We start from the raw sequence: 27,817 nt of genomic DNA, 5'->3' as shown, positions 1-27,817 counted from the left end.
CTTCTCTCTCCGATGAAAATTTAATTCGAAATCATCCTGTAGAAAAAAATTTAGACAAACATATGATCATTTATAATATTCTAACTTTAAGTAAAATATAAAAATTTATCAACTAAATAAATGTTTTAATCATTACCAAACAACGCTTCTTGATAAGCTCTTTATATCTTGGGGGACTTTCCTCCATGAACTTGTTGCCAAATGTGCATAAGTTGGTGTAAGAGCACCCACATGCGATGCAAGTCAAGCTGCTGGTTGTCCTTTGTCTCTGGTATGTTCGTCAAGAATGTTAACCTTTATCTTACCCACCTTACGATATTTTTCCAACATTATGCCTCTAGTAGTGCCTCGACCTTGACGAGATTGTACTGTGAACTCATCATGATATATAACATTGTAATCAATTTTCTATTATAACCTTAATTAATAAATTTTATGACTATTAGAATTTTACCTTGTTCTATAGAGTCAATCTCTAATGTTGAGTCTGAAGGAGAGCTAGGAACAGGTGGAGATGGGATGCGAACTTCCTTTCTCTTTGGAGGCATAATTTCAGAAAACTGATACAATATTCATTAAGTAAAATAATACTCATCATCACATAATGTGAAAACATAATTCGTCAATCACTATCTGTATCAGTATCATTTGACAATTCAGTCTCATCACCTTCATTCATAAACATTCCCGCACCGATGTCACCTAATATTTCCTCCATATCCTCATCATATTCATCTCCAACAACATCTGGTGGTACATCTTCATTGACCTATTCTTCTTCATGTGGAACCTAGAATGAAGTTGGATATGGTTTGCCGTGTAAGACCCAATCAGTATAACCCTTGTCAATACTTTTCACAAACAGATGCTCTCTCACCAAGTCTATCTTATGAGAACGCAAATTCCTACATTCTTTACATGGGCATCTAATACGCCCATCACTATCACATGTACCGAATGCAAACTCTAAGAATTTCTTAACACCTTCAGCATATACGTTGTAATTCTGACCCAATTGAACGCTAACTCACATCCAACTCTTATCCATGCCGACTATCTTCATTACAAATAATCACGTGTGCATCAACAAACAAACATGTATCATGTATCAATCAAGGAGCATGCCACCTTACACCAGGTAATTGGTCCTATCTCATTCGGAATTGTAAGATCATAGTCGCAAACGTATCTTCTATAATCTGTCACGTCCAACAAAATTTATGCAGCATCTCCCCATAGTTCTCCAAATATGCTCGTTTGGTTATGTGCACCAACGATTAACACGTCCATACACCATCACCAAATATGCATATCCGGAAAATAAGGGATGAATCTACCAAAATCTTAATGCTAAATGTATAACAGATATAATTCGATAGTTTGCGAGAATGATCTTACAATTCCAAACTGCCCACTCTGGACAATTCAAGAGTTATCAATTTTTTAATTCATCCGGATTGATAACTCTCGAACGGGTCTAAGATTTATTTTGATGAACAAGCAATACAAGATATGCTAACATGTATCAAACAAACAATGCAAGATATGCTAATTAAAAGTCAATTGATTAATTAAAATATTTAGTATTTAAGTATTATTAAATCTTAACTATTTGTATTTTAAAACATAACTTTAATTTTATTAATTTAAATATTTACTATTTAAGTATTATTAAATCTAGAATATTTGTATTTTAAATAAAATTAATTTTATTAATTTCAATATTAAGTATTTAAGTATTATTAAATCTTAACTATTTGTATTTTAATTAACCTTCAATTCATTAATTTAAATATTAAGTATTTAAGTTTTATTAAATCTTAACTATTTGTATTTTAATTAAAATTCATTTGATTAATGACAATTTTAAGTATTTAAGTATTATTAAATCTTAATTATTTGTATTTTAATTAAAATTCAGTTGATTAATTTAAATTTTAAGTATTTGTTCAATTATTAAATCTTAATTATTTGTATTTTAAACTAAATTCATGTTATTAATTTAAAGATTAAGTATTTAAATATTATTGAATCTTAATTATTTGTAGTTTAATTAATATTGAAATTGATAGATTTAAAGATTTAGTACTATTCTAATTTCTAATTAACATTTTAACACTGACCAATATAACGTTCAAACGATGAGCATAAATGTTCGAATGTACTATTAACGTTCGAACGGTAACCGTGTACCATTCGAACAGGTCTATTCCAGATTCTAGTCATCTTCAACCTCCGAAAACTCCAACAATGGCCAACTCATTACATCAAACGAAAGCACACAATATCATGAACTCAGTACAGCAAACGAAAACACTCATATTCAAACCAAAATGAGTCAAAGATAGCATAAATACCTGGTTTTGATAGATGAAATTGCAAGAGACCGTACGTTATGCGCAAAACTTTGAAAATACTCTTCAAAAAGCAGTAAAAATAACCTCTTAATCCGAAAATATACTCGATGGATGAAAACTATTAATATTTGGGAGCTGGATTGAGGGAGAATGGCACTGGTTGGAAGGTATTGAACTGGGAGCGATACTGGGAGTGGTGAGACGAGCATGAGATTGTAAGGTTCTGTCGTGTAAATGTAAAATATTTACGTTCGAACGGTTACTTACTAAACGTTCGAACATGAAATTATTTTGTAGGAAAAATTTTTCCCGTGATTTTAACGTTCGAACATTAATATCCGTTTACCAAAACGTTCAAACGCTTATTAATAAGCATTCGAACGATTTTCACAATGTTGGTCAATGTATTTTTTTTGCACTATACCTTTAAATAAAATAAGAACATTAATATCTAACATAATAATATACTATAGTTTAGTAACATAGTAATATTTGATTATAATCTATAATCAAGCATATATGTTAATTATATTATAGTGTTTACTATAATATAATATAATTAACCATACTACATCTAATATAATAGTCAAGTATATATATTAGCCTATATATAACATCTATATGGCATTATGGCATAGGGGCATCTGTATTACTAGCATATGTAGTGTTAAAATATTAGATTATAACTAAAATATAATATGATAATAGAATACTTTCAAGTATTACATGTACATACTATCATATATAGTGTAATCTATATTACTAGCATTTAGAGTGTATTCTAATTAAACTAAACCTAAAATATAATATGTTAATATATTAAACTATATATAACATATATATACTATCATATATAGTGTCACCTATAGTGCTAGAATAGAGAGTGTCATCTAATTAGTTTATAACTAAAATATAATATGTTAATATACTAAACAAGTCATAACATGCATTTACTATAACATATATGTGATCTTTAATATCACATATATGTTATATTTTTTTTGAAATACTGATCTCATTAACCAAGATATTACAATCAGACACTACACTTTACAACCCAACAAGCATAGTGATGAGAAAACTACAACAGTTCTGAAGCCACAATGGACTTAATACATTGAGGACACACTTCAATATCATAGATATCCTCGGACTCCACCAAAGCCGACTTTGCTAGCTGGTGGGCAGCCTTGTTTGCTTCCCTTTTGACATGAGACGCTGTCCACCTGATGCTTGAGTTTAGTATTTTCCTAGCATCCTCAACCAGGCAACCCCCCATGCTCCAGTCCACTTCCTTGCTAAGTAACAGATTCACCACATGCTTAGAATCACCCTCAAGACAGACCTGCTGCAGACCAAGTTCCTTGCAAAAAACTGCAGCCACAAGTAGACCATAAGCTTCAGCATCCGATGAACAGCCTTTGAGAGACCTTTGAGCACGGAGAGTACCTATAACCAAACCTTGGGAGTCTCTGACCACAGCACCTATGCCAATACGCCCCTCCCTGTCTCTAATTGCAGCATCCCAATTAAGTTTAAACCAGTTACTTTCAGGTTTCTTCCACCTCTGGATGACTACTGGAACACTTTCACTGGTTTCACCTGAGGGTGTGACAGATTCTTCATAAGCTCTAGCCTCCTCTACTGCCTTCTGAAACACACTTGTGGGATGCAAGAAGTTCTTTCCATGGAGGACATCGTTCCTCCTGGACCAGACACCCTTCAAAACTGCAGCACATTGTATTAACTCACTAGAGTCCAAGTTCTCAGCAAGGAGAGACCACACATCAAAGATGAAGTCACTATGGCACACCATCTTCTGGATCTTTTTGCTGCACTGGGTCCAAACATCCTGTGTAGCAGGGCAGCTCCATAATGCATGGCTAGAAGTTTCAGGTTCTTGCTTGCAGATAAAACACAAGTCATCACCCACAATCTTCCTTCTCTTCAGATTTGCCATGGTTGGTAATGCCTCACTGCATGCTCTCCACACAAGCATCTTGACCCTAGGAGGGATTCTCAGCTTCCATATACCCTTCCAAATATGCTTGTCCCGAGCTCTATTTGATGACTCCCCTTCCAATTCATCCTCCAATTGTTGATGGAAATGGTATCCACTCCTCACTGAGTATTGTCCATTGGTAGTATACGGCCAAACCATCCTATCCTCTCTACCTCCCACGCTTACTGGAATGGCTTTTATTGCTTCAACCTCCCTTGGTGAAAATAGCTGTTGTAAGAGTGAGTCCTTCCAGGTCTTCAAGTGTTCCTCAATGAGATCACTGACCTGATCACACCTGCAATCAACTGGTCGAGGAGATGTAATCTGGAATGCAGGGAGGGAAGGGACCCAGCTATCCTTCCATATGTGCACCTTGCTTCCACTCCCTACCCTCCATATGAGGCCTTTTTTCAGAATCCCCAAACCTGCCTGGATACCCCTCCATGCAAAGGATGGTCTTGACCCCAATTGTGCTTCCAACAGATTAGTCTTGCTAAAATACTTTTGCTTGAGTACCCTTGCTGCTAGAGAAGTGGGATTCTGAAGGATTCTCCACCCTTGCTTTGAGAGTAAAGCCAAGTTGAAGCTTCTAAAGTCTCTAAAACCAAGCCCCCCACTCTCTTTGCTATGACTAATCTGTTTCCAATTGACCCACTGAATCTTTGAGGATTCCTCATTATAGCCCCACCAGAACTTCCTTAGTAATTGATTCAACTTTCTTGTTATTGAGCTTGGAATCAGAAAAATACTCATGGAATAGGTAGGGATGGCTTGCAATACTGCTTTGAGAAGAACTTCTTTACCTGCTGCAGATAGGAACTTAGCTTTCCAGTTAGTAATTCGAGCCCAAGTCCTGTCCACAAGATTATGGAACTCTGCAATTTTCCTTCTACCCACAAGTGCTGGTAATCCCAAGTACCTTTCAAAGTTGCTACAAGAATTTACCCCTGCCTGTTTCAGAACTTGGTCCCTCACACCCCGACTGGTGTTTTTGCTAAAGAAAATGGAAGACTTTTCTTTGTTGAGTACTTGGCCTGAGGCTCTACCATAAACTGTGAGAATGTCAAGCACAGTAGCCAGCTCTTGGGGGTTGGATTGACAGAAGAGAAGGCTATCATCAGCAAAAAATAGGTGGTTGACCGATATGGGACCTCTCCCTATTGGTGCAGGTGTAATTAGACCAGATTGTTCTGCATTGTTCAACAAAGCTGTGAGAGCTTCAGCACACATAATAAAGATATAAGGGGACACGGGATCCCCCTGTCTAAGGCCTCTAGAGGGTCTAAACTTCCTTTGAGCTTCCCCATTAACCAAGATAGAGTATGAAACTGAGTTGAGGCAGGATTGAATGAGGTTAATCCAGTGGGAGGGGAAGTCCATCTTTACCATAACTGCTTTGACAAAACACCACTCTACCCTATCATAAGCCTTACTCATGTCTAGCTTTAAGGCCATGCACCCTTTTTTCCCTGACATCCTTGACTTCATAGAGTGTAATGCTTCATAGGCAACTAGAACATTGTCTGAAATGAGTCTATTCGGCACAAAAGCACTTTGGTTCAAGGAGATGAGTCTAGGCAATATCACTTTCAGCCTATTTGCAATTGTTTTTGAAACAATCTTGTAGATAACATTGCAAAGACTAATTGGCCTGTATTCACCAACTTTCTTTGGCCTTGCAACCTTTGGAATGAGTGAGATATAAGTGTCATTGACTTCCTGAAGAGAGCCATTATGGTTGAGTACCCGCAGGGCAAAAAGACAGACCTCATTTCCAACTACCTCCCAATGCTTCTGAAAGAAGTGGGCAGGGAACCCATCAGGGCCTGGAGAGCCAAGAGGGTTCATTTGAAAGGCTGCCTCTCTTACCTCTTCCTTGGTGAAGGGATTTTTAAGCCACTGTGCCATCTCATCATTCAGTTTTGAGCACATAGACCCCAAACACTCTTCAAAGCCAGTTGGGACAGAAGTTCTAAAAAGGGAAGAAAAATAACCTGTGAATACCTCCCCTACTTCCTCTTGCTTAGCAACAATCCTACCTTGAGGATCCTCCACACATCTTATGGTATTAGTTTTTCTCCTCTGAGATGCATGTAAGTGAAAGAACCGTGTGTTTCTGTCACCAAACTGCAGCCAGTGTTGCTTGGCTCTCTGACGCCACTTTAGCTCCTCAACTGCCATTGAATCTTCTACTGTTTTCTGTAATTGAATCATGGAGGGGATATGTGTGCCAGTCCCAACTTGTTGGTAGTGTCGAATCTGGTCCAAAGCTATTTTGGTGGCCTTCTGGTTGGAAAACTTCGTTTCTTGCTGCCACTTCTGTAGACCCCTTTGGCATGCCTCCAGTTTATGTCTCACTGTACCTGCCCCATGCCCTCCAAGATTAAGGCTCTTCCACCCCTCAGAAACAACTCTTTGGCATTCTTCACTTAGATCCCATGCTGCTTCATATCTAAAGCAAAAGCTCTTTCTCTTCATGCCACTGTTTGGCTTCTGTTTTGTGACATGCAAAGGAGAGTGATCTGATTTTACTGCTGCTAATACACTGCAGGTTGCATCACTAAACATCAAGTTCCATTCTTTATTTGCCATCGCTCTATCTAAGCGCTCCTTTGTGAAATCTCCCCCACTTCTATTGTTTGACCAGGTAAATTGAGTTCCCTGAGTGTGTATATCACTGAGGTCACATGCTTCTACTGCTCTTCTAAAGTCTTCTATCTGGTTATAAGGTCTTCTAGCTCCTCCTACCTTTTCTTTTTGGTCCAATATTTCATTGAAATCTCCGGCACAGAGCCAGGCAGTAGGGTTGGATGGTTTTAGCATTTCAAGTAGGGTCCAGCTGCTCTTTCTCTTTGCAGTTACCGGATGTCCATAAAAGCCTGTGAACTGCCATGTTTGACCAGTTTCAACCTCATGTACTAGTGCACTTATGTGCCATTTTGTGTAGCTAATGACTTTGACTTGCCATTCCTCCCTCCACAGAAGAGCAATTCCTCCACTTAAGTTGACACTATCGACTGCAAAACACCCATACATTTGCAACTGCAACCTCACTTCCTCAAGTTTTTGTTTCCTGCTCTTAGTTTCCATCAAGAAAACTAAGAATGGGTTCTTTTCCTTAGTAAGATTCCTAAGGATTCTAACTGACCGAGGGTTCCCAAGCCCTCGGCAGTTCCAAGTTAAGAGACTCATTGATTATGGCAGGGCTGGGAGCCAGCCACTGCCATTGGTTGAAGGTTTTCAGTTTGGTCCACCCTTCTCTTTTGATTCTTCCCCTCATGTTCTTTCTCATCAAAATGTCTTTTGAGACTACCTCTAGTACAGATCTTCAAAGGGTTATTAGAGATTTATGTTAAAGCTTTCCTAGTGTTCACATATATGTTATATAATACTATAATATAGAGAGCTCTATATAGTATACTATATTATACCACATCATATAACTTATAGTATATATAATATAATATAATCTATTAAATGAAAATATAATATATACTTTATTAAAAATAATAAACATAGTAATTATGAAAAATTATAATGATAATAAACAAATCTTTTAATAATAACCGTAATTGGACAATAAATGATAGTTAATACGTTCGAACGGTATTAACTTACCGTTCGAATGATATTGCATATATAAGTTGCCGCGGACGTCATTTTCATGGAAGCTAGACGTGTGCATTTCGTACGTTCTCCGCCGTTAACCATCCATCTCCGCCGTTCAACTCTGTCTTTGCCGCTATTAACAGTACCCACTCGAAGCCTCTTCCTCTACGTACCGGTATTCTTTTTTTTTTTAAAGCATTTTACGGTTTAGATTTAAGTTTCTGATGGATTATTTGTTTAAATTAGGATAAACTGATTTATCCATCAATACTTACCGTAGATTTGCTTTAATCCTTTGTAGGAATGTTTATTTAGGTTTCTATTTGATTTATTTTGGTGAAAAATACATGGAATCGAAGGATTCCATGGATTTCAATGGCTGAGTCGACTCGATCTGGAATCCCAAATCGATTCGAATACCGTTCGAACGCTATAAACATCGTTCGAACGGTATTCACTAACCGTTTGAACGTTGATTTAGATGTTCAAAAGTTTAGGCCAAGTCGCACCCGTTCAACCGTTCATGTAAATAGCGTTCGAACGGTATTCACTAACCGTTTGAACGTTGTTTTAAACGTTCAAACCTTATGGCCAAGTGGCAACCCGTTTGACCGTTCATGTCAACGTTTGACCATTACAGTGACCGTTCGATCACTATGTTGGGTGTTCGAACGGTCAACGTTATACATTTGAATGTTGTTTACACGTTCAAACTGTACAGTTTTACCGTTCGAGCACTATTTTAGACGTTCGAACAGTTTAATTAATTTTATTAATATTTATTAATTGTTTTTTTCCATATTATAGTTCCAATCAATTTGAATTAAAAATAATTTCTATATTATAATTAAATTAATGCCGTAATTTAAAATTCTTTTTTTAATATTAATGTTTCTATTAATATTAATCACATTAATATTAAATAATGTGATATTATTTATTAAAAGTTATTTTGTTCACAATGTCTCACTTTATTAAATTGCTATTCGTTTGAAAGTACTGTGAATAGTTATTTAATGTATTTTTATTGTTAATGTTGTGTATCTAATTTCTAATTGTAAATTTCAGGTTGATTATAATGTCTTCTTCTAGGGTGGGACGTAAGCGATGTAATCCTGGTGAGACTAGTAGTGGTCCAGTCAGGGAGAGGACTGTTTCACTGGAACGACTAGTGAAGATTTCTGATTTCCAGAGTCTTATCTGGGAGGGTCATTCACTGCCATCAATCTTCAGCGATCGTGGTCGGGGACCTATCCTAGATGAGCGGGAGGAAGCATGGGAGCCAATCTCCTATATTGACATTGTTGCTGAGTTCTATAGAGAGCTCGGTAGTGCCAGCCCAGATGACAGAGGGGCCTACACGATCTCTGTCCGACGAGTACCCATTGTATTTTCACGGGATGGACTTGCTGAGCATCTTGGTATTCCTAAGCTGCTAGATGCATATCCGAATGTGGTGTCTAGAGAGTATGATCCTTTAGCTGAGGCGGAGACAGCTAAGGAGGAGACATCGGTTTATACTGATGAGGTCGATACCCTTGTTGATCATGAGGTGAGGGATTTGGTTGTTGGTCCAGATGCTCCACTGTATGACGGGATGAAGAGCATCAAACAGGCACGTTTATGTTCTTTTTTCAAGATTTTGAATTTGATAATTGCCAACAACATTGATCCTCGGCAGCACAAGACAGAGTTTGGCATTGATCGAATGAAATTTATGATACGGGTTGCTCGTGGCATTCCTATCGACTTGGTGGGGTATATATTTGATAGGATTCGATCAGAGTCTCGATACATTTCGATGGATATACTGCCATTTCGAATCCTGATCACCTGATTTCTGCTGTTTCCTGGTGTTGTGCTTGATGTTGCTGAGCGTAAACGGGAGTCGATGGGACCGATAAACAGCACCGCCCTCTCACACAGCACGGGACACTCGAGATTGCGTCTTCTTGGACATGTTCCAGAACCGGTTGATCCTCAGAGAGATGTAGAGCCGGGAGATCATGGAGTATTAGCAGCTGAGACATCCATTTAGGCCGAGGCATCAGTAAACAATGTTACTCGTGAAGAGATGGCTGAGATCGTGCGTGCAGCGATCAGCGAACAGACATCAGCAGTGATCGATGTAGTGCGTATGGAGATCCATTCTGCTGTGTCTGTGCTTCGTACACAATTTGATACCATGTCTGTAACTTAGGTCACCATCAGTACTCGATTGATACAAATAGAGGAACATATAGCTGCAGTCGAGGAAGTGTACAAAGACTTGGGGTCTTAATTAGTACCTTCTATCTTTTATTTATTTATTTTTTGTTTTAAGCATGGATAATATTTTGTATTTTGTAAATTCAGTATTTAACTATGAAATAGTATTATTTTATATTTTCTGAACTAATTGTTAATTTATATTATTCTTATTATTTAATTAACCAATTTCTTATAATTACTAGTTAATATAAATATAATTTTGCAAAAAAAAAAAACTAGTCATCATTCGACCCCTTCAAATCAAGTTTGAACCGTGCTGATGTATCATTTGAACGGTTAAATTTGAACGTTCTAACGATGCATCAATTTCCCTCTAAAAAAATTTACTTAACGCGCCAAAATTACGTTCAAACGGTACAATTTATACGTTCGAATGGTGAATCTTTAGTGTTTGAACGGTTAACTTATTTGGGACAAAATATTTCATCCCTAACTAGACTGTTCGAACGGTCTGGACATTCCATCGTTATTTGGAGTTCCAAAATCTAACTTTTTGGAACGATTTTCATTTTGTCCCAAAGCAAAATCATCGCAAAACTCTTTTTTGTTGTAGTGTACATTGGATTAACTAAGTACATTTCATCTGAAATTTAAGTTATAGTAACTTCATCACACTTTTCATACATGAAAGAAACTATAGCAATCTTCATTCTAATATTTTATTATTTGCTTTTCATATATGAAGGTGAGATTTTAATAGCTGTGTACATATGAGATTGTTATATTATAGATTGTTGGATTGTAAAAATGAAATTGAATATGATTGTTGGAGGTTATTGAAGATTATTAAATAAAATAAAAAATTAATTGAAAAATAAAAATTAATTAAAGAAATATAAATAAAAAAAATAATAAGATTTTATTATTATATAGAATGTGATACCTAATCCAATGTAAATTTTAAGTTTTGAGTGATTAGCTAAAAGTAAATATTCTTCAAATTTTAAAAATTGTGATGACCAATCTAATGCCAATGCTTTAAGTGAGTTAGTCCCGTGATGCACATGCGAGTTGACATCTTTTTATTTTCTTTTTTTTCCCTGACTTATTCAGTACGCCAATGTTTTTTTTTTATCTTTAAAATAAAAAGGAAAATAATTTTAAAATAAAACCAACCTAGTATATTGTACAAAAATCAGGTAAATGTCTCATGTTCTCTCTTTTGCAATCTAGAAGGGAAGGAAAACTCATGCCACTCCGTGAATATCTTCCGCCATTGCAATTTTCATCCACTCTGGAAAGGAACACGACAAATGCTCAAGCTCTAATATAACAAAAAATTTAAAACTATCTAGTAAATCACTAAAATAGAAGACACTTGAACACAAAGTTAACATACAGAATGAGGAAGAAAATGAGTTCTGATAAGTAGCGTTGCATTTTTGTGGCGCCCCCAAATCCCCATGCACGGACACGGGAAAATCGAGATGTCCGGATGATGACAACCCGGGTCACCACCCTATCGACGAATGCCAAGTGTGTGCAAAAGCAACAAATGTGCATGAAGAAACACGCAGCGGATAACGAAAGTCATATAACTAAGTACCAGAATTTTTTCTTAATATAATACAAGCTGTTTAAAACATACATAAGTAAAACATTACATGACACAAATATAGATTTAAACCAAACTATAAAGCATAACTTCAACTCAAAACTCTGGCGGAGCCGCATCCTCGGGCTCAGCCTCCTCCTTCTCCTCGAATCCTGCACCAAAATCTACGGAACCAAAAATGGTACCGCAGGTAAGTAAAATTCAAACACCACCAGATAAAAGCATATAGAACTCAAACAATATGCATGAAGTGATGCCAATGCGCAAACCCATAAAAACATATTTTTCCACGCACGCCAAAAAAATCTCATTTGGCCCAAAAACAAACCATTTCCAAATATCACGCCAAAAGTCACATTTGACCCATAACCATCTCAAACCATTATCCAATTAATCCGTATGCACCATGACCTCCCCTAGGGGGCATCCGCACACCTTGGCTCCAGTGCCATACCGCAGATTACGACCACGCATGTGACACCTAACGAGCGATGCCCAGTTCTGCGCCCCGCGCATTCATAGCCAAGCATCCTCTAGCCCTCGCCAGCGAAGGGCCACGGAGTCAGTGCATAGAGCGATGCCCGGTTCCGCGCCCGGCGCGTTCGTAGCCAAGCATCCTCTAGCCCCTGCTCCCGTCGTCGCCCAACGACAACTCAGGGGACGTCACTCAGTTTATTCCACTCCCGAGTGACCAGAGGAGCTCCACCGAGATAATACCCCATCCCGGCTTGGGGTCGTGATACACACGCACCCGAAAGTCCACTTACGCCAATTAAATAGGCTTTTCTCAATTAAATAAAAACACACGTGCATGCACCATGTAAATACTATATCAATGCACAAAAATAATCAATCAACATAAATCAATAAAACAAGCAATTCCGTTCTCCATCCATCCGACCCCCGAACTCCTCGGTCTCAGTCCGGAATCAACCAACCAGCAGATAAATATTGAATGAGCAAAATATATTTAAATCTGAAAATAGGGTTTGGAAAATACTTACAGCGCTATATGGTATTTTTAGAAAGCTTGCGGCGTTGCAAACGGCGGAGAAAAAGCAACGTAACAGTGAAAATTTACTGTGGCCGTGGGTTGTAAAATACCCACTTTTGAACGGAGATAAACCAAGGCTTGAGATTGATAGGGAATGGTCTAAGGATGATTATGAAGCTATTGGAAGTGGTGGCTGGCTGTGGGTGGCGGCGAAAACGGTGGAGGGAGGCCGGATTTTCCAAAATGGAAAGCTAGCTCATGGGAGCTGTTCCGGTGGCTATTAGGAGCCGGAAATGGGTGGGTTAGGACGGTAAGGAACTGGTGATGAAGTGGTGAAGAAGTGGTGGCTGGAGGTGGAGCGAAGACGGCGGATCGGGGCAAAATCTGTGGGGCTTCTTGGGCATTTTCCGGCCAAACGGCTGGCCGGATGGGGCTGGGATTCGGTGGGGTGGTGCGCCGGAGGGAGGGGCTTTGACCGGTGGGGGTGGTGTCGCCCACGGTGGCCGGACGGTGGTGGGTCGGGGTTGGGGGTACTTCCGGCGTGGGAGAGGAGAGAGAGAGAGAGAGAGAGAGAGAGAGAGAGAGAGAGAGAGAGAGAGAGAGAGAGAGAGAGAGAGAGAGAGAGAGAGAGAGAGAGAGAGAGAGAGAGAGAGAGAGAGAGAGAGAGAGAGAGAGAGAGAGAGAGAGAGAGAGAGAGAGAGAGAGAGAGAGAGAGAGAGAGAGAGACGATCGGGAGAGGAAGAAAGAAGAAAAAGAAAAGAAAGAAAAAAAAGAAAAAGAAAAAGAAAGAAGAAAAAGAAAAGAGAAAAAGGGAAAAAGGAAAAAGGAAAAAAAAAGAGAGATGTAGGAAGAAATGAGGTCCGAATCCTCACTCCGGACAACAAAACAAAACTGCTGAGAAAGAGATTAAAAACCGTAAAACAAATAAATAAATAAATAAATAAATAAATAAAACACAACATCCAACAAATAAAAACTAAATTTAAAACACAATAATTTAAAATAAATAAACTAATATATTAATTAAAATAAAAACAACCATTCAGTGAAAATACACGCGAAGCGGGTCATCACATCCTCCCCTCCTTAATAACAAATTTCGTCCTCGAAATTTGTAAGATCAACCACCAACTTAAAACAAGCCACATAAAATCACATAAACCATCTGTGATCAAGATTAAGATACGTACCTTCATTACTCAAACAAGTATGGGTACTGCTCCCTCATGTCCGCTACTCGCTCCCAAGAGAAGTCTTGAGCTAACGGATCTCCCCACGCCACCTTAACCAAATGTATCGTCTTGGACCTCAACTGTTGCTCCTTCCAATCCATGATCTGCGACGGAACAACCTCATAAGTGAGATCCGGTTGCAACTGAATACCCTCTGGGTCGACGAAGCGTGGCTCTTGCTGTCCAAAGCTCTTCTTCAGGGATGATACGTGGAAGACATCGTGAATATCCCCAAAATACTCTGGCAAAGCAACTCTATAGGCGACGAACCCTACCTTCTCCAGAATCTGAAAAGGTCCGACATACCTCGGATCCAGTTTCCTCTTCTTACCAAAACGCTTAACACCTCTCATGGGAGAGACTTTGAGATAAACCCAATCACCAACTTCAAAAGACAACTCTCTCCTCCTGGTATCAGCGTAGCTTTTCTGGCGACTCTGAGCTGCCGCCATTTTATCTCTAATGATCCGGACTTGACTTTGCATCTCTTGAATTATTTCGGGTCCAATAATCTTACTTTTCCCGACTTCGTCCCAACACAAGGGCGATCTACACTTCCTCCTGTAAAGAGCTTCATAGGGAGCCATCTGAATGGTCGCATGGAAGCTGTAATTATATGCAAACTCTATGAGTGGCAAATGGTTTTCCCAACTCCCCTGAAATTCCATGACACACGCTCGCAACATGTCTTCAAGGGTCTGAATGGTGCGCTTTGATTGACCGTCTGTCTGCGGGTGATATGCAGTACTGAACTTCAACTTAGTACCCAAAGCTGCCTGCAAACTCTTCCAGAACTACGACGTAAACCTTGGGTCTCGATCCGACACTATACTCTTTGGTATGCCGTGCAGCCGCACTATTTCTTTCACGTACAAGCGTGTCAACTTACCTAAGGAGTCGGTGTTATTAACAGGCAGGAAATGAGCACTTTTCGTTAACCGGTCAACAATCACCCAAACAGAATTTTTCCCACTAGGCGTTCTTGGCAAACCCACTACAAAGTCCATCTTGATGTCATCCCATTTCCACTCAGGAATAAGGAGGGGTTGGAGCATACCTGCAGGTCTTTGATGCTCGGCCTTCACTTGACGACATGTGTGGCATTTCTCAACATATAAGACAATATCCTTCTTCATTCCATCCCACCAGTAATTTTTCTTCAAGTCCCGGTACATCTTTGTACTGTCGGGATGAATTGAATAAGGGGCCGCATGAGCTTTTGCCATGATCCGCTCCTTGAATTCTGAATCTTTGGGGACCACTCTGCGATCTCGGAACCGAAGTATCCCATCTTTATCCATGCTATAATGCAACGACCCTTGAGATTTTCTGACTCTTTTTCTGATATTCAGCAGCTTTGGATCCTTCCTTTGAAGAGTCTTCAATTTTTCAAAATCAGTTACCCGAATATCAAGAACTGAAGATAAAATCATTTCTTGCTGCGAACTCTCAATAAGGAGCCTTCTCATCCCACAAAGCAACGAATCCAATTCTGACGGCTCGGCTTCATCTTCCAAGCGTGACTTTCGGCTCAAAGCATCAGCAACTATATTAGCTTTCACCGAATGGTACTTGATCTCACACTGATAGTCACTGATTAGCTCTAGCCATCGCCTCTGCCTCATGTTCAGATTTTTCTGGGAAAACAAATGCTTCAAGCTTTTGTGATCAGTAAATACCTCGCAAGCTTCCCCATACAAGAAGTGCCGCCAGATCTTGAGAGCAAAAACAATCGCAGCCAATTCTAAATCGTGCGTCGGATAATTCTTCTCATGGTCCTTTAGCTGACGAGATGCATAGGCAACAACCCGTCTTTCCTGCATAAGGACACAACCCAAATCAAATTTAGACGCATCACTGAAGACTACGAATGGCTTATGCGGTTCTGGAAGTGCTAACACTGGTGCCGTCGTCAACCTGTTCTTTAATTCTTGGAAGCTTCTCTCACACTTATCTGACCAAACAAATTCTGTATTCTTCCGAGTCAGAGCTGTGAGAGGTCCGGATAGGCGAGCAAAACCCTCCACAAATCTTCGGTAGTATCCGGCGAGCCCCAAGAAACTCCGGATCTTGCGCACTGTAGTCGAGCGCTGCCATGACAAAATGGCTTCTACCTTACTAGGATCAACAGCCACTCCGTCTCGGGAAATCACATGCCCAAGAAATTTAACTTCTTCCAACCAGAATTCACACTTGCTGAGCTTGGCGTACAACTGGTGTTTTCTCAATTTTCCAAGTACTAGACGAAGATGATACACATGCTCTTCAACATCTCGGGAATAAATCAGAATATCATCGATGAATACTACCACAAAGGAATCCAGATAAGGTCGAAATACTCGATTCATTAAATCCATGAAAGCAGCAGGGGCATTAGCTAATTCAAATGGCATCACCTTAAATTCATAATGCCCGTACCTCGACCTGAAAGCAGTTTTAGGCATATCCTTGTCTCTTATCCTCAGCTGGTAGTATCCCGACCTCAGATCAATTTTAGAGAACACGGCTGCTCCTTGAAGCTGATCAAATAAATCATTTATCCGCGGAAGAGGATATTTATTTTTGATGGTCACCTTATTCAATTCCCGATAATCAATGCACATACGGAGGGTTCCATCTTTCTTTTTAACAAAAAAAAAACTGGTGCACCCCACGATGAAGTACTAGGCTGAATAAATCCCTTCTCTACCAGCTCTTGCAACTGAGTCTTCAACTCTTTTAATTCAGCCGGTGCCATGCGATAAGGAGCTTTATGCACAGGAGCCGCTCCAGGTTCCAAGTCTATAACAAATTCCATTTCCCGCACAGGGGGTAGTCCGGGCAAGTCATCCACAAACACATCGGAGAATTCTTCCACAACTGGAATGTCTGCCAAAGACTTCTTCTCAGACGGCGTGGACACCATCTGAACCAAGAATGCATCCGCTCCCCATGCAATCTCTCTTCTTGCTTGAATCGCCGATATAATTATCGGCTTTTCTTTTAATTTACTCCCCGCAAATTCCAGACAATCACCATCTGGAAGCTGAAAGCTAATTATTCGACTTTTGCAATTAATACTCGCAAAATATCGGTATAGCCAATCCATCCTGAGGATGATATCAAAGCCCAATAGCTTAAACACAACCAAATCGGAATCCAAGAACCTTCCCTCAAAATTTAACGGGCATCCCAAAGCAACCTTGGAACACCACACCATTTCACCATCGGGTAGAGCCACTACCATAGACTTCGGCAACGGTTCCGTGACCAAATTACACACCCGCGCAAACGTGGAAGATACAAACGACTGTGACACACCGGAATCAAACAAAGTGCAAGCATAAAACTCATACAAACGGACTCTTTCTGAACCAAACACATTAACCCATGAAATCCAAAAAGCAAAGGAGAAACCAAATATACCCAAAAATTAAATCCAACTTAAAATTAAATTAATCCATACCTGTAATTACTCCAGCATCATGGGTCACTGGCACCTCATCATCCACCTCTTCGGGTGTGACAGCATAAACCCGGGCTTGCACTGCTTGTCTCGGATTGATTCTTCCACAGTGTCTACCTCTACGGCTTCCTTGAACTCTGACGGGGCATTCCCGAGCAATATGTCCCACTTGGCCGCACCGGTAACATTGGGGTCCACTACTCAGCCGGCACTCGCCCTCATGTGCTCTATTACATGCTCCACAAATTGGCACCCGTCCTCCCATACGAACACCTGAGGACGCTTGAGGTCGAGTTCCAGTCCGCTGAACAAATTTTTGAGGCGAACCCGAGCTGCTTCCTTCACCAGAAAAACTCTACCTCTTATGTCCTGGAGGGGAGCCCATACTCAGATTATTTTCTCGCTCCACAAGGGTGGCCACATCCACTAATTCCTGAAAAGTGGATATCCGATGGCTGACCACCATACGGCGTATATTAGGGCGTAGTCCCTCCTGAAAGCGATCAGCTCACATCTCCTCTGTGGCGATAAGGTGGGGAGCAAATCGCCCAAGTTCTATGAATCTTCGGGCGTACTGTTCCACTGTCGTGCCCCCTTGGACCAAATTTGAGAACTCTCTTGCCTTTTGCTTCCTTACCGATGCGGGAAAGAAGCGGTCGTTAAATTCTTTCTTGAAGCGCTGCCAGGTCATAGCAGCGAAAGATCCCAATTCTAATTCCAGCATCACCCTCTTGGTATCCCACCAATCAGACCCGGTACCTTGCAACAGATAGCTGGCGTAGAGTACTTGTTGTGCCTCGGTGCAACCACACACCTCAAATGTTCTTTCCAAGTCTTTGATCCATTTTCCAGCTTGAAGTGAATCCTCTTCTCCAGTGAAGTGTGGAGTTCTATGCGCCAGGAAGCGCTCATAGGTGCATCCGGCTTGCACCATGCTACTGGACCCTCCTGGGTACATCCAAGGCCCTCCCTGATGTGGCCAAGGACCTCCTGGTTGTGGCCAAAATCCTCATTGCTATGGACAAGGCCCTTCTTGTTGTGGCCAGGGACCCCCTTGTTGTGGCCAAGGTCCTCCTTGTTGTGGCCAAGGCCCTGTCTGTTGTGGCCTAATATTCTGCTGCATAAACTCCATCATCTGCCGTATTGCTTCGGCTATGGAGTCATCTCTTGAGGTATTGTCCCGTGGCTCCTGAGTAGATTTCCTTGGTCTTCCCATTCCCTACCACCACAACCTTTGACCCCCTTTCAGAGAATAAAAACAAATAAAACTAACAACAAACAAAAACAGAACCAAAGACCAACACCACATCACAGAAAACAAAAGAAACCAACTTGCAAAAACATAACTAAATAAATAAAAACAAACAAACAAGTTCAAACAAATAAAGCAAATAAAACAAATTAAATAACTGTACTTAACATAATTTTTAAAACACAACCTAAAAAAAAATATTTTGGTACTACTTACGGGACATGTGGTTTTACCCAGAGCCAAACCGCTCTGATACCACCTGTGTTGCCCCCAAATCCCCACGCACGGACACGAAAAAATCGAGATGTCTGGATGATGACAACCCGGGTCACCACCCTATCAACGAGTGCCAAGTGTGTGCAAAAGCAACAAATGTGCATGAAAAAACACGCAGCGGATAACGAAAGTCATATAACTAAGTACCAGAATTTTTTCTTAATATAATACAAGCTGTTTTTTTTTTTTTTTTTTTTTTTTGAAATGGAAAATTTCATTGATTAAATCATGCTATTACAAACATCTAAGATAACAGCACGTCTAATACAAGGTGGTATTTCCTCTAACTCATAGAGATCACAATCATTTAGAAGGGCATTCTTGGCTAGCAAGTGGGCTGCCATATTTGAATCCCTCTTTGTGTGACAGAACTTCCATCTAACAAGATCTTGTAACAAAAGCTTAGTGTCTTCAATGATCAAACCTCCTTGGCTCCAATCCTTAGCTTTTTTCTGCATCCCTTCAACTACTTTGAGTGAATCACCTTCGAAGATGATAGACCGGAAACCAGCTTCTTTACAGAATATGACAGCCATCATCAGTGCATAAGCTTCAGCAGTGAAAGGGGATAGATTCAACTCTCTTCTGGCTCGCATGGTCCCAAGCACCTGGCCATTGCAATCTCTAATAATAGCCCCAATCCCTACTTGGTTCAGTGGTTGATTGATGGCAGCATCCCAGTTCAGTTTGTATTCTCCCACAGGTGGTGTAATCCATTTCTGAGGACACTTAGATGTCTCTGCAGCCCTGCAACTCACACGACCCTGAATTGCCAACTTGTAGCAGTAGAGATCATCCTGGGCCTTAACTAGTATTGAGTTGGGATGCCTGAAAGCCTTCCCATGCACCACTTCATTTCTTCTTGTCCATATAAGCCTCATAATCGAGCCTACTTCCTCAATTCTTGCTGCTGGTAACTTATCTGTTATTTGCTGCCAGACTTCCTTGAAGGATCCTACCTCTAGAGAGAGTTTTTGGATTGGCTTGCTTGCTTGGCACCAGACATCTCGAGCTGCACTGCAACTCCAGAGGGCATGGTCTGCTGTCTCCTCTACACGACCACAGATTGGGCAGGTACTTTCAGCAACAATCTTCCTTCTTTTCAAGTTGGCTAGAGTAGGTAGGCCCTCGTTGCAAGCCCTCCAAATGAACACCTTAACCCCATTTGGGACCTGCAGCTTCCAAACACCCTTCCATAACTCAGATTGATCCTTTGGCTTAGAAGGGCCAGCCTCAGGATTAGCATGGATTTCTTGGTGAAGATGGTAGCCACTCTTCACTGAGAATAGACCATTCTGAGTGCAACCCCAAATCAACCTATCACCCCTACTACCCAAAGTGATTGGGACAGTTTTTATCACCTCTATGTCTTGCTGAGTGAACATTTCATGAAGGCTGTGATCATTCCATGTCCTTAGGGAAGGGTTGATTAAATCTGCGACCACATTCCTTTGGGTTGGGGCACCAGCCTCTATTCTTGGGGCAAGGAAATGGGGTCGAGGGAGCCACCTATCTTCCCAGATTCTTACCTGTTTTCCATCCCCTATTCTCCATAACAAACCTTCCTTTAGCAGTGAAAGTCCAGCATGTAAGCTTCTCCAAGCCAGTGAGGGTCGAGCCCCAACTTTTGCCTTTAAAATGGACCCATGTGGGAAGTACTTTTGTCTGAGGATGGTGGCAGGGAGAGATGTAGGGCTTTGCAGCAGATTCCACCCATTCTTTGCTAAAAGAGCCATGTTGAAGCTATTGAAATCTCTGAAACCCAAGCCCCCCTGATCTTTTGCTTTGTTGATTCGGCTCCACTTTATCCACTGCATTTTAGTTTGATCCCCACTAAAACCCCACCAAAACTTCCTTAGCATCTGGTCAAGCCTCTTGGTGATGGACTTTGGTAGGAGAAAGATACCCATTGTGTATGTGGGAATTGCCTGTAGTACTGACTTGAGCAGCACCTCTTTTCCAGCTACTGACAGCTTGTCTGTCTTCCAGTTATTGATCTTTGACCACATTCTATCAATTAGGCCATGGAAACATGCTACTTTTGTTCTTCCTACCATGGCTGGTAAGCCTAAGTATTTTCCAAAAGATGCTGTAGGAGTTACACCTGCAATTCGAGTTATGTTGGCTCTGCACTCACTTGTAGTGTTTCTGCTGAAGTATATTGCAGATTTCTCTTTGTTCAAAAGCTGTCCAGAGGCCTGCTCATATGTAGTCAGCATGCCTAGCATTCTTCTCCACTCCAGTGTGCTTGCTTTACAGAATATCATACTGTCATCAGCAAAGAACAGATGGTTTATCTTGGTTGGTCCTCTTCCCATTGGAATACTTGATATTTTGCCCTTTGATTCAGCCTGAGTCAGGAGGTTTGATAGGGCCTCAGCACATATGATAAACAGGTAAGGGGATATGGGATCCCCTTGCCTTAGGCCTCTAGTTGGCTTAAATGTAGACTGAGCCTCTCCATTAAGCAATACTGAGTATGAAACAGACCTGATGCAATTCATTACCAGTGTAACCCATCTTCTGTCAAACCCCATTTTGCACATTACAACTTCCAGAAAATCCCACTCCACCCTATCATAGGCTTTACTCATGTCAAGTTTGAGAGCCATATAAGCTGACTTTCCTTGTATTCTTGTGGACATGGAGTGGAGGGTCTCGTAAGCCACCATAATGTTATCTGTTATGGCCCTACCTGGAACAAAAGCACTTTGGTTCACAGAAATTATGTCAGGCAAGATAAGTTTAAGCCTATTTGATAACACTTTAGCTACCACTTTGTAAATGACATTACATAGGCTAATTGGTCTATAATCAGAGACTTTGGTGGGGTTCTTGATCTTTGGGATCAGGGTAATATAGGTGTCATTTACCCCTTCCAAAGAACCAGCAGTATTGAGAATGTTGAGCACAAATCTTGAGACTTCCTTCCCTGTAGTATTCCAATGTGTTTGAAAGAAACAGGCTGGAAAACCATCAGGGCCTGGTGATCCCATGCTTTTCATTTGGAAGACAGCATTCTTAACTTCCTCTTCTGTGAACTCCTGGAGAAGCAGTTCATTCATTGCTGTAGAGACTTTGTTGGGCATATCCTTGATGCAATCCTCTATACCTGATGGGGAGGAAGAGGTGAAAAGGTCTGAGAAATATCTTGTAATAACCCTTCCAACTTGGTCTTTTTCTGAAATCAGGCAATTCCTGTGGTCCATAATCTGTGATATCTTGTTGATTTTCCTCCTATGGGATGCATGCAGGTGGTAGAAAGTAGTATTTCTATCTCCATTTTGTAGCCAATGCTGTTTGGCTCTTTGTTTCCATTTCAGGTCCTCTGCTGCTAGATCTTGATCAATATCACCTTTTAATTTTCTGATTGAGTCTAATTGGTCCCCTTTGTTTAGCTCTTGAAGTTCTTCCAGGGCTTTCAGTTTCTGTCTAATTTCTTTGGGGGCTTTCCTTATAACTTTTTCATTCCATTTTCTCAGCACAGTAGCACTCATAGTCAGCCTACTCCTTATGGTCTCAGCAGCTGCTCTTTCATGAATTGGCTTAACCCAGGCTTCTTTAAGAGTAGCTTCACACTCCTTTCTTAGTGACCAGGCAGCTTCGTATCTAAACCTCTTTACATGAGGCCTTGGTTGATCTTGCTGGTAAATCACATCAATGAGTACAGGGCAATGGTCTGAAGTCATGGTTGGTAGGACACAACAGGATGATTCTTGATACCTTTCTAACCACATTGGGTTTGCAAGGGCTCTATCCAATCTTTCCTTTATAAAGGAGTCTTGCTCTCGGTTGTTTGCCCAAGTAAAGCAGGGGCCCTTTGTCACTAGTGAACTCAATGAGCACCATTCAAGAGTATTCCTGAATATTTCCATCTGGTTATACGGCCTAGGACCCCCTCCCATCTTCTCATCTTGACATACTATTTCATTAAAGTCCCCACAACACATCCAGGGTGTACTGTCATCAGGTTTGATAGACTTGAGGAAATCCCAACTCAGGTGCCTTTTTGAGGTTTCTGGGTTCCCATAGAAGCCTGTAAAAAGCCATGGTTGTTCCATTCCCATGCCTACCATTGCACTGATATGCCATCTCGAGTAATTATAGATTGAAACCTTGTCCCTTGTCTTCCATAAAAAAGTTAAACCCCCACTACTTCCTCTACTATCCACTACCAGACAACCATCATAACCCAGCATGTTACACACCTCTTCAATCCTCACTTTCATACACTTAGTCTCCATGAGAAATATCATGGTTGGGCTCTTTTCCTTAACAAGGAGGTTAAGGTATCTAACTGTCCGAGGGTTCCCAAGCCCTCGGCAGTTCCATGCTAAGATTTTCATTGAGTTTGGCAGGGCTGGGATCCAGCCTCTGCCTTAGGAATTGAGCTTTCACATGTAACCTCCTGCCTCCTAAATTTCTTTCGTTCATGACTTTCTGTTTTTATGTTTTCCAACCTCCCTCTCTTGATTCCAGTTCTTAAGAGGTAATTAGATATGTCTCCCATGGCACCCCTCTCATTTTCTGCACTTGTTTGATTCTGTGTTCTAGTTTGCCTCTTCCATTTCCTAGCATGTTGAACTGCTGTTTCAGCCTCAAAGCACACATTTTCTTTTCCTGTGTCAGGTCCATTGCCTCGATTCTTTTTACTACTCAGTAGACCCCTCTCTCCACTTAGCACTCCATCTAGGTCCTCTTGGGTATTTTCCATGTGATTAAATGATACATTTAGAGCCAGCTGGTATTGGTTAGGATCAAGTTCCATATCAGTAAACGTACCTGGCATGCTCTTTAGTTCAGGCTCTATACCAACCGAGCTTGACTTAGTTTGAGGACTTGTCCCAGTGGAGCCCTCCTTTTGACTTTCCACTTGGTTTCTTTTGTGGTCCTCGATGATACAGCCTGGTTTTGTACTGACGTCCAAGCCTTCCTCTGTTCCCCGCCTACCATGCGGGACATGATTTGATGTTACCGGGATTTCCTCTTCACCTTTCTGCTTCTGGTCTGCTGTCACCTTCTGCAGGCTAGGTTCACTGTTTATCTTAGACTCTGCTCTGTCATCTCCCAACTTCTCTCCTTGCAGACCATCGTGAGGGTGGTGTTTACCTGGTGAACCACCATATTTTCGCCCCTCAAAGAGGTTAGAATGCATGGGTTGGGCTCGTAGCCAAGCCCCGAACTGCATTAGTTTTGGATCATCGTTTTGTTGTTCATCCCGAGACCTCACACAGTTTCTACCTTTGTGCGATAAGGTTCCACACTGGAAGCAGAAGTTTTGTAGACGTTCATACTTGAAGGAGATCCAGTGTTGCTTCCCGTCAACCCCCAACCATTTGCCACACATCAAGGGTTTGTGTAAATCCACCGCCACCCTAACTCTCAGGCATCTACCCCATGCTCTTCCATCTGAGCCTGCATCGACTCTTATCACAGGCCCTATTGATGCTGCGAACTCCTCACCAAACGTCTCTGTCATGGTAACTAGAGGAAGGTTATGGAGTTGAACCCAAAAGGGTTCATAACGGAATTGCAGTGCATTAATGGACTGGTTTTCGTCAACTTCTTGTATGGCTAGCAGGCATCTATCAAAGAACCAGGGACGCCCCCCCAGGACCTTCTCCTTATCCTTCACTTTTTGGAATTCAATCAAGAAGCTCTGGTCTCCGAGTTCTTTGAAACTGACCCAGCCTTCCAACCTCCACAGTTGTGACATGGTGATATGGAAAGCTTCACTATTAACAAGCTTTTCAGCCATTGCCTTAGCTACAAGGCATTGCTTGCCCAGACCTTCAGAATCTTGGTGGTCACCCTGTGTTACGTGAAAACATAAGCTTTCTTCCGTTGACAGTTGCAGTTTCTCCCATCTTTTTGTCAAGTCCTCTGTTGCGTCCATTGTAGTCCAGTAGAACGATGAACAAATTTACTACAAACACACAGCTCACACTAGTGAGACCCAAGCCTTTGAGGATCAAAGGCACTCTGGAGCCTTACCGTTTCTCACGAGAGAAAGAAAGGCACTCCCCAAATGGATGCATTCTATTCTACATTCTATAATACAAGCTGTTTAAAACATACATAAGTAAAACATTACATGACAAAAATATAGATTTAAACCAAACTATAAAGCATAACTTCAACTCAAAACTCTGGCGGAGCCGCATCCTCGGGCTCAGCCTCCTCCTCCTCGAATCCTGCACCAAAATCTACGGAACCAAAAATGGTACCGCAGGTAAGTAAAATCCAAACACCACCAGATAAAAGCATATAGAACTCAAACAATATGCATGAAGTGATGCAATGTGCAAACCCATAAAAACATATTTTTTCCACGCACGCCAAAAAAATCTCGTTTGGCCCAAAAACAAACCCTTTCCAAATATCACGCCAAAAGTCACATTTGGCCCATAACCATCTCAAACCGTTATCCAATTAATCCGTATGCACCATGACCTCCCCTAGGGGTCATCCGCACACCCTGGCTCCAGTGCCACACTGCAGATTACGACCACGCATGTGACACCTAACGAGCGATGCCCAGTTCCGCGCTCCGCGTGTTCGTAGCCAAGCATCCTCTAGCCCTCGCCAGCGAAGGGCTGCGGAGTCGGTGCGTAGAGCGATACCCGGTTCCGCACCCAGCGCGTTCGTAGCCAAGCATCCTCTAGCCCCCTCTCCCGTCATCGCCCAGCGACAACTCAGGGGACGTCACTCAGTTTATTCCGTGCATGCACACACACGTGCATGTACCATGTAAATGCTATATCAATGCACAAAAATAATCAATCAACATAAATCAATAAAATAAGCAACTCCGTCCTCCATCCATTCGACCCCCGAACTCCTAGGACTTAGTCCGGAATCAACCAACCAGCAGATAAATATTGAATGAGCAAAATATATTTAAATCTAAAAATAGAGTTTGAAAAATACTTACAGCGCTATATAATATTTTTAGAAAGCTTGCGGCGTTGCAAACGGCGGAGAAAAAGCAACGTAACAGTGAAAATTCACTGTGGCCGTGGGTTGTAAAATACCCACTTTTGAATGGGGACAAACCAAGGCTTGGGATTGATAGGGAATGATCTAAGGATGATTATGAAGCTATTGGAAGTGGTGGTTAGCCGTGGGTGGCGGCGAAAACGGTGGAGGGAGGCCAGATTTCCCAAAATGGAAAGCTAGCTCGTGGGAGCTGTTCCGGTGGCTATTAGGGGCCGGAAATGGGTGGGTTAGGACGGCAAGGAACCGGTGATGAAGTGGTGAAGAAGTGGTGGCCGGAGGTGGAGCGACGGCGGCAGATCGGGGTAAAATCCGTGGGACTTCTTGGGCGCTTTCTGGCCAAATGGCTGGCCGGATGGGGCTGGGATTCGGTGGGGTGGTGCGCCGGAGGGAGGGGCTTCGACCGGTGGGGGTGGTGTCACCCACGGTGGCCGGACGGCGGTGGGTCGGGGCTGGGGGTACTTCCAGCGTGGGAGAGGAGAGAGAGAGAGAGAGAGAGAGAGAGAGAGAGAGAGAGAGAGAGAGAAGAAAAAGAAAAGAAAGAAAAAAAAGAAAAAGAAAAAGAAAGAAGAAAAAGAAAAGAGAAAAAGGGAAAAAGGAAAAAAGAAAAAAAAAGAGAGATGTAGGAAGAAATGAGGTCCAAATCCTCACTCCGGACAACAAAACAAAATGCTTGATGTCAAGGATTCAAACGCTTGATGTCAGCTTGACAGTGAGCTCGAGTAGGATGCAGAAGGGAAGTTCGCTCGACTCGCACTTGACACGCCGCTTGAGCGAACATGCATTTTTAGTGTTTTCCACCGTTTAACTATATATATATATATATATGATGTTTTACATCATATGGCCGTACGGTTGATGTATGAGTGAACACAGTGGACGTACTGTGTTGAGATCCATCTTTGTAGTGTGATATTCCTCAGTAATAAAATCCTCTGCAGCTCCCGTGGACGTAGGCAATTTGCCGAACTACGTAAATCTTGTGTCGTGTGATTGTGTGATTGTTTTTCTCGTTCCATATTATTTTTCAATTCATTGTCATCGTCTTTCACAATAATTGGTATCAAGAGCCAAGGTTCGGGTCTGAGGAAAAACGATGGCTGGAGATGATTTGAAGGTATCGGGGATCCGAGAAGTTTGATGGCACGGATTTTGGATACTGGAGGATGCAGATAGAGGACTACTTCTATGGGAAGAAACTTAATCTTCCACTATTGGGGAAGCAACCAGAGAAGATGGATGATGTTAATTGGAACCTGTTGGATCGACAGGTTCTTGGGGTTATTCGATTAACCCTGTCGAGATCTGTTGCACACAACGTCATCAAGGAGAAGACGACTGCAGATCTCATGGCGGCTTTGTCAGGTATATATGAAAAGCCATCAGCGAATAACAAGGTACATTTGATGAAAATGTTATTCAATTTAAAGATGGCAAATGGTACGTCTGTTGCACAACATCTGAATGATTTTAATACTATCACAAATCAATTGTCGTCTGTTGAAATTGAATTTGATGATGAGATACGTGCACTGATACTATTGGCTTCACTGCCAAATAGTTGGGAAGCCATGAGAATGGCTGTTAGTAATTCTGCTGGAAAATCTAAATTAAAATATGATCATATTCGTGATTTGATTTTGGCTGAGGAGGTGCACATGAAAGATTCAAGCGAGACATCGGGTTTAAGTTCAGCTCTAAATGTTGATTCTCGAGGGAGATCACATGACAGGAACTCAAACAGAGGAAGATCAAAATCAAAGTACAGGGGCAAGAGCAAGTCCAGGCCTGGTCAGCAGGCAACTTGCTGGAATTGTGGCAAAGCTGG

At 41.4% G+C, this 27,817-nt stretch overlaps 1 protein-coding gene across 1 annotated transcript; it reads right to left on the bottom strand.

Annotated features, from left to right (window-relative positions):
- Positions 1–19,214: 19,214 nt before the first annotated feature.
- LOC122306468 lies at positions 19,215–23,339 on the bottom strand. The gene has a single exon (XM_043118898.1). The coding sequence runs from the start codon at positions 23,337–23,339 to the stop codon at positions 19,215–19,217; it is 4,125 nt and encodes a 1,374-aa protein (XP_042974832.1).
- Positions 23,340–27,817: the final 4,478 nt, after the last annotated feature.

Source organism: Carya illinoinensis, chromosome 4 (genome assembly GCF_018687715.1).
Source record: "Carya illinoinensis cultivar Pawnee chromosome 4, C.illinoinensisPawnee_v1, whole genome shotgun sequence".
NCBI lineage: Eukaryota > Viridiplantae > Streptophyta > Magnoliopsida > Fagales > Juglandaceae > Carya > Carya illinoinensis.
This window is presented reverse-complemented; position numbering and strand designations above follow the sequence as displayed.